The 8,211-nt window shown below is 31.3% G+C and overlaps 1 protein-coding gene across 1 annotated transcript; it reads right to left on the reverse strand.

Annotated features, from left to right (window-relative positions):
* Window positions 1-1,430: 1,430 nt before the first annotated feature.
* On the reverse strand, window positions 1,431-8,163 carry Fpgt (fucose-1-phosphate guanylyltransferase). The gene is made up of 4 exons (XM_046422876.2): window positions 8,010-8,163; window positions 6,599-6,766; window positions 5,275-5,367; window positions 1,431-3,086 (listed from the first exon to the last, which is right to left on the reverse strand). Exons 1-4 carry the CDS (start codon window positions 8,149-8,151, stop codon window positions 1,630-1,632), a joined length of 1,860 nt encoding a protein of 619 aa, XP_046278832.2. The 5' UTR covers window positions 8,152-8,163; the 3' UTR covers window positions 1,431-1,629.
* Between the last annotated feature and the right edge of the window lie 48 nt (window positions 8,164-8,211).

The following is an 8,211-nucleotide window of genomic DNA, read 5'->3' on the forward strand; positions in this document are numbered from 1 at the left end:
TTGAAAGCATTTCAGAAGAGTTTGGCTCTGTCAAACTGCAGAAATATCTTCGTGAAATCTCCATATTTTACTTTTTGTTCCTTTATATTACATTCAAAAGATTAAATTATAAAAGTCTATGCTTAAATGAATAGAAGAGATCTCCAATAAACATAAAAATTATTCAATAAAGCAATATGTCATACTTTATCGGTAGTGTTTTCTCTCAGTAAAACATAAACTAACAACAATTCTCATAATTAATAGCATTTTAAATTAGGTAAAATTATAGTCTTGAGCTTTTAATAAACAACACACACATAAAATTCTCTGAAAGCTCTAAATGAATAAATGTTAAAATAACCTCTATACATTTTATTTTCTCTTTGGAAAGAACCTTGAAAAAATAAAAATATGTCCATACATAAATAATTAAGGGTTTTAAATAAGTCATTTCTAGTTTACCAATTATTTTTATATTGATGTTAATATATAAATAAAACTGGCACAGACTAGTTCTTATTCCAATTTAATTTAGAACACAAAACTCTGACACATCATGTCTGTAATTATTTATTAGAATTTGATATGAAGACCTTTCACTTATGTGCTTAAAACAAAATAGGAATATATAGACTGGGATTCTAGCCAATTTTAGTTACTTGAAGCTATTTATCATTTGTGTACTATTACAGTTTTTTTTATACTTTTGCCTTGCTCCTTTTGTCCACCTTTTGGCCAATTATTGCTTCTCAGCATTGCCACTAATATGTAGACAGAAAATAAAAATGGAAAGTAAAATCAGTCCACCTGGTACTTTAACAATTTTGTTAAAGTGAGTGTTAGGAGAAGATGAATGTAATGTCCATGGTGAAACTATATAATTGTCAGTGAACCTCAATTATTCCTACCACCTTCCCCACAGATAACTGATTTTATTTATGTATGTATACGTGTGTGAGAGCACACATGTGTTTTCCTGCAGAATATAACTTCAGATAAAAGGTATAAGTTTTAGCAATACATGTTCAAGTATAAAAGGATAAAATAATATTTAATTTTGTTTCATTTTGATAAGATCAATGAGACACAATTTGTTATTATCAGAAAAATTTGTATCTAGTTATTTATCAATTAAAATAATCTCAAATATTAAGCATTGATTTAATCTGAATTTGTTAGCTATTAATTTGTTTTTGGAAAAGTATTCCTACAGTATTTGGAAGATCCTGTAAGATGTCATTTTTATTAGTTTATAAAAATAAGACTATATTTGGGGAGAGAATTGCCAATAACACTTAGACTTTATTTGAACCAAAGTCCAAAATAAAATGAATAAGTTCTAAACAGACTAGTGTTTAAAATTTCCTTTAAAACTAGTATTCATGATGTAAACAAAAGTGCTCCACATATACATCCTTATAAAAAGAAAATTACAACAACAAAAAAAAAAACATCTAAAATGTATTTATTTTCTGAAGTCAGTTTTGAAATATGCAATTAAAAATGGTTTATCTGTATTTTTGTGTTAAAATACTACAGCAAATAATACAATTTTCACTAATTTGCTTTACTAAATCCTCCCCAAAATATCTACAGACAATGCCTGTATTTTTAATCATGTTTATAGAAGGGCAAAATATACAATATTTATGGTATCTCTAAATCAGACTGCTTTTTATTTACACTTATTTCTAGAAAAATTTGTTCCCTATATGCTATCATATCTTCTACATCTTTGTAGGCAAGCATTTCTTCAATTGAAAACAATTTATAGCTATTCAGGCTGAATGGTGAATTGTTCTTTATAGCATCTAACATTTTTAGCGATGTTATGACTGATTCACTCAAACAACAACAAACTGGGAAAATGCGAGCAGTCCACAAACTCAGATGTGTCTTATTTCCAGAGAACAATTCTTCTGTAATTTTAAGATTCCAAATATCTAAGCATGATAGAAAAGAGACTCCAAAGAACTGAAGTAATTTTACATCTAACAATGTTTTAACATTATTTTTCAAGTTGTCTTGCACTCCGAATGCCATGGTTGAATATGCTAGGTGTCCATTTACCTTCAAGCTTAAGGAACACACAAAAGAGTATGCAGGCACCACAGCTTTTGTTATGATATAAGAATTGCTAATAAAACAGTTTTCCCCAACAAATACATCAGGCCCCAATCTGGAATACTCTACAATTGAGCCAGGTGCCATAGAACTTCTTAAATCCAATATACTTTGAATGATACAGGATGCTTTACGTGAGCATTCTGGAATATCTGGAAGGATGCTAAAAGCTATGGACTGGAAGCCAAGCTCTGACTTTAAACTGCTCTCTGAAGTAAAATGAAACAAATATTCTTCAGTCGTTCCAATGTGATAAAATTTGGAGTTATTAAGAACAACAACATTTAGTGATGTTCCTTTAAGAAGATGAAATATTCTCTGCCTCATATCTACCAATTCTGATTCTTCTTTAGTGACATTTGATGTGTTTCTGGTGTATTCTATAGTTGCTCCAGGTCCTAAAGCCTGCAGAAAGTCACCATAGGCATCTATTTCACAGTTCAGTGTGCCTATTTCTTCATAAAAAGCAAGTAACTTTTTTGCTGATTTATGATCCATATAAAATACACTATCTGTATAGACATACTCTCTGTCTAATTGGAGATAGGCAGTGTCACCCCTAGCAAACTCCTGTTGACAAAAATTTCCAGGTCTACACACAGCATTAAACTGATGCATCTCTTCTATGCTGGGCTTATGAAGAAAACAATGGCAACATCTGTATTCAAGGTCCCTATGTTTTAAAGAATTTAAAGGATTTAAGATGAATACTCCATGTGTTGTACCTACCTTCACACTAGAAGGATGAGCTAAAGCAGTAAAGCCAGGTTTATCAAAGTTAATATACTCAAATTCTCCAATACTATAAAGTTCAATATCATCTGCACAGGTAACAAGAATTCCAGGATTCATATGTGGGGGAAAGTCAATGTACATGGCTAGTTTTAATTCCAACATCTGGTAAATGGGATTACCAAGTGGTAAGGCAGTAAAAATTTTCCCCACAGCACTTGCACTTGGAAGGCGTTGACTGTAGCCACCTATAAAATTTAAAAAGAAAAAACATTTAAAGTGTACTAATATTTATAACATTTTCAAAATCCAGGGACATCCATTATAACTCAAATACCTCTAAATATATTTATATTCTATGTGTTACTATAATTCTAGAAAGGATAATGAAATCCAGATTAAAAATGAAACAGCAATTCTCCTGTAGCCATTTGATATAATACAATTTTAAAGATTTTAGTTTAGTACAGAAGTCTAATATATTATAGAGCCTGTAAATTGTTTTGAACAACTGTATAACAAGTAAAAAGGACTGTGGGCTAAAACTTGATGTTGTATCTGCATTTAAACAATACATTTCAATCGCTCTTAAATTCACACATTAAAATTTTATTTCATAGAAAAAAATTACAAAAATAACAATGTAACAATTCCAAAATATAATTTTCTATTAAACTCTCATTTTCAGGTGCATCATCTTCCTTCAAATTATATACACTTAAAACACTTAAAAATTTATACTTACTTTTCATTTAAACAGGCTTTTTCCTTGTAAGTTGAACATCATAACTTCTTAATTCATTGAAAAGTGTTCTCTTAAGTACTTTAAATATCGTATATCATTTTTATGCAAATAATTACAGTGAGAGGTAGCTTACCTTAGTAGAAAGAGTGATAAAAATTGAGTTCAAACCTGGTTCACCACTTTTAAGCTTTTTATCTTTGGACTTACTCCAAATCAGCACAAGTGAAATAACACTTGCCTTATCATGTTTTGTGAGATCAATAATACAGATAAAGCACTTGGCACTTAGTACACTGTTCAACAAATAACAGCTAATTATAACTTTCTATTTTTCCTTTTTCCAAGACTAGACAATAGTAAAATTTAGCACTGATGAATTATCTACAGCTGTCCCTCAGCATTCACAGAGACTGGATCAAGACCCAGGAGGATATCAACATCCAATGACACAGTATTTGCATGCAGTATTCTCTTGTGTACTTTAAATCATCTCTAGTAAATTGTAATATAAAGTAATGTTATTAAAATAATGTATTAAATAGTTGCTATATTGTATTGTTTAGAGAATAATGATAAGAAAAATGTGGGCAAATGTTTAGTACAGCCTCAATTATTCTTTCTCAAATATTTTCTATTCATGGTTGATTGAGTTTACAGATGTGGAACCTATGGATATAGAGGGCTCACTATATTTCTAACTATGTATTATTTTTTGGTGTCTAATTAAAATTTCCACTAAATTGGTAAGAGTTATAGTTACTTTTCTAGACTAAAACTATAAATTGAATTGTTTTACATTTAATTAGTCTAGAAACCAGAACTTGGTTGTACATTGTTCACATCATCTTTACAAAGAATCATGATCCTATATGTGAATCATAAGAAATGAAAAAAGCCTTAGAGACTATGTAGATGAATGCTTTTAAAATATATGTGTCCCTGGATCAGTGACAATCCATGACAAAGTTTTCATTAGTCCTCTAGCATATAATAAAAAATAACAGAGGTTTTCATGTAACCATAATTTTCAAACAATAAAGTGTATTCAAACTATTCTTTGTATAAATGCAAAAACAAAACAAAACAAACAAACAAAAAAACAAAAAACAAAACCAAAAAAACCCCAAAAAACTATGCTTTATTCTGAAATTATATTCTTTCAATTTTCTGTTTTAAAATTTCCTTATCTCTGTGTGTTTCCCCCTTGGTATACATACTTGAGGACTCCATGTCTTGTCATTTTTTCTTTATGTTTTTAAAACTCTAAGGATTATGGCCTTTAGTTAACAATAATCAGACAAAAGTGCTAGACTGAAAGTTTTAGCAGAAGTCTAGTAATAATAGTGCTAAATTGGCCTCTTCCCCACAGCAAGAATCTCCTCCAAAGAACTCTTGAGAAATGATCATATTTCGATGAGTTCCATTTAAGGAAGAATAATTTTCTACATGCATATGAAAGACAAAACAATATCCATGAAAAGATGATGATGTATCAGATGAATAACTTTTACAATAAACTTTGTGAAAATCATTGTACACTTATTACCTAAAATAGCAAGAAAAGTATGATAATTTTTTTCAAAGTAAAATAATTTCAAAGAATAAATAGGAGTAAAGGGAGAAACAGTCCCCAAGGTAACAAAGGTAGAATAATTCAAAAGAAAATAAAATTAATAAAGTTATAACTTTACCAGAGTGAATTAACAGGATAGTAAAAGAATTCCACTTATCACCATATAGCTTTTCCAAACATCGAAGAGCACAAAGCGTCGATCCTCCATTTCCTTTAAAGTAAATAAAAAGGAAGACTCATTTAATAGAAACCTACTAAAATCAAGATTATAATTTTAAGGATATGATTATTTTAAAGATAAGGATAAGAATATGGCTTTGGCTAAAATTGACAGCAAAAGTACTGGTAAAAAATAAAATAAATACATGCCATAGCAAATAAAACAAATGAATATCAGTAAAGAAACCTAGAAAGCAGCCCTCAGTAACAAAAGATTTGCTAATATTCTCCTTAAAAATAGTAATTAAAAAAATGCTAAATTACACAATGTTTAACACAGGAAGACTGTGACATATAAACACATGGAGTTACAAATCATAAAATTTATTCTATTGATTTGTATTTTAATAAACCCAAGGTGACATAATAAAATTCACAAAAATCTAAAAAGATTTTTAGGACTAAAAACCATCCCAAACATAACAACCACATTAGTTATAACCACCAACTAGGCAAGATCTGTACCTTAGATTCTTATCTATACAATAGAATAATACAAGTACTGACCCCATTGTTGATGGAATTAAGACAACACTGGCTAATAAGAACAAAGATAGAATTATACACATACATGCTGGTGGCTAGGGACTTCAGCTTTAAGTATCATATGGAAAACAGCCTTTAGAAAAACAGCATTCAATTTTATTTGCAAAGGAAAGAAGGAAGGTCAAAGAACAAAGCTGACTTAAATTGGAATTTTCAAGTAAATATTCTATGATACTTAAACCACTAGACTTGTGTTCTTTACATTCTGCAGTGAGTTCTAAAGTGACCATCTATATACAATGAATGTATGTTATGCATTGTATTTTGTGTTCGGCATTGTGTTCCCAATTGGCCATCTATATATGATGTATGTATGTATCTATTTAATTTTTTTTTTCTGATTTGCTTTCTTTATGTAAATTTCTGAAAAACAGTGGGTTTGGGAGGCACGGTAAAAAGTCTACTGATAATGTCCAAAGGAATACTTACTAAATTTCATTAAAACTAATAAAATTCTCTTTCAAATACATTCTGGAAATTTTCCACTATAAGTCACAATGGATTAAGAACAGTGGCTATGCCTTTTATCTTTCTTTAGAAAGGTCAATTTACATTCAAATTTTAAAGTTTGTAAAGGCTATAGATGGAGCTTATGAACTATAAACCCAGAAAAGCTTTTCTTCAATTATTATTCTGCCCAGAATCTTGTATTATAAACCTGTTCATAAAATGCGTACCAATTTTGGCTCCAGCAGGATCAACAAAAACATGATACTGAACTCCAAGGGGTAATTCCTTTCTTTTCAGCTTTTTTGACAGCTGTTGCCTATAAGCAAGTTCCTGCTTTTCATCAGCTGCTGTTATTGCAACGATGTCCCAGAATTCTCCAGCTGCCACAGGTTTGCCTATTTGGAAAAAGCAAGAAAATGATAACAAATATTATCAGAATTCTCTAGCTGTTACAAGTTTGCCTCTCTTAAGGGAAAAGAAAAGATAACTTCCATAATTCTCTTCAAAAATGCATCTTCTGCATTTGAAAATTAGGGAATAATTAGTGTCCTGTTTTTATGATTAAAATAGTTCTAATGAGGACTGCTCAAATTTTTTTTTCCCTTTCAGGGTTTACAGTTTATTTTTAAAGAAATTCTAAAAGATTTAATGTTTCTTGATTAAATGAGGTTCTTTTTATTTTCCAAAGACTATTATTTCAATTCTTAAATAAGAATAATACACAAAGAACCAAATAATTGAGTATCCTGCTTTAAAAATCAGTTCTCATCTATCAGAGCCACTTAGGGCTTGTTGGCTACGAAACATTCAATCCAAGGACCTATTTCTTCAATGTTGCTGTTTATTACTTCATTTTTTTTATTCCGTTAATATGAGTCATGGAAGTTTACATAGGCTATTGGACTATGACACCAGGTACTGTATAACATAAAAGGTCCCAATTTTCTGATGAACTCCTTAAAATACAGACTGCACTTTTGGTAAACAGTTTGAGTCACTTCTTTATCAATAAAAAGGGTTTTTATTAGCTAACAAACAAGACCTGTAAGCTAGGGTTCAATAGCGGATAATATTTTACTGTTATCCAAATACTCGTAGCTTTTAGGCAATCACTGGAAATAAAATACTTTTATTAGATAATTGTACAAGGAATGATAAATGGCACAGGTAGTTTTTAAATACCGAACTTCCACTTAAAAACTTAAGCCATAATTCCTCCATGTTCTATTGCTGCCCTTCTCAGTAAGCATTTGCATTAGAGAACAAATAGGCGAGGGGTAGCAGGTAGGGAGTAAGGGCAAAATCAAATTCACTTATAAGGGTCAAAACAGCGTGCTCCAGATCTCCTCTAATGAACTAAGTAATGCATAACTTCGATTTAGAGCTTCAAAAGTCAGATTAAATTTTTTTCTCCTTCCTCCTCCTTTATTTTGATGTCTACACTACCAGGAATAAAGTTTTAAAAAGGCACTAAGCATAACGTAAAGAGAGGACGGTGACAAACACTCAAAAGAAGTATTTGCCATTCCTGGGTCAGCAACTTAAAGACTGCAGGTGAGAGGCAGAAAGGAAGCGACAATCCTCGGAAGACACCCTCCCTCTTCATTGCCCAGGAGATCTCGGTTCCTCCTTCGGTACCTCTCAGTTTTGAAAATCTCCGCAATTTTCGTTGGGTGGCTTTTCTCAGAGTTACGTCAAGAGGGACCCTAGCGCTGGCCATGGCCCCACCTTTCCAGAGCCCGCGCAGCACAGCACGCATGCGCGGTGGGACGCCACTCATTCCCTGACCCGGTTACCGCTGCCCCGCCCCCTCCATGCGTCCCTCACGTAATTACGCCAG

Source organism: Marmota monax, unplaced genomic scaffold, assembly GCF_021218885.2.
Source record: "Marmota monax isolate L192 unplaced genomic scaffold, Marmota_monax_Labrador192_F-V1.1 WCK01_AAM20220418_F8-fsc01474, whole genome shotgun sequence".
NCBI lineage: Eukaryota > Metazoa > Chordata > Mammalia > Rodentia > Sciuridae > Marmota > Marmota monax.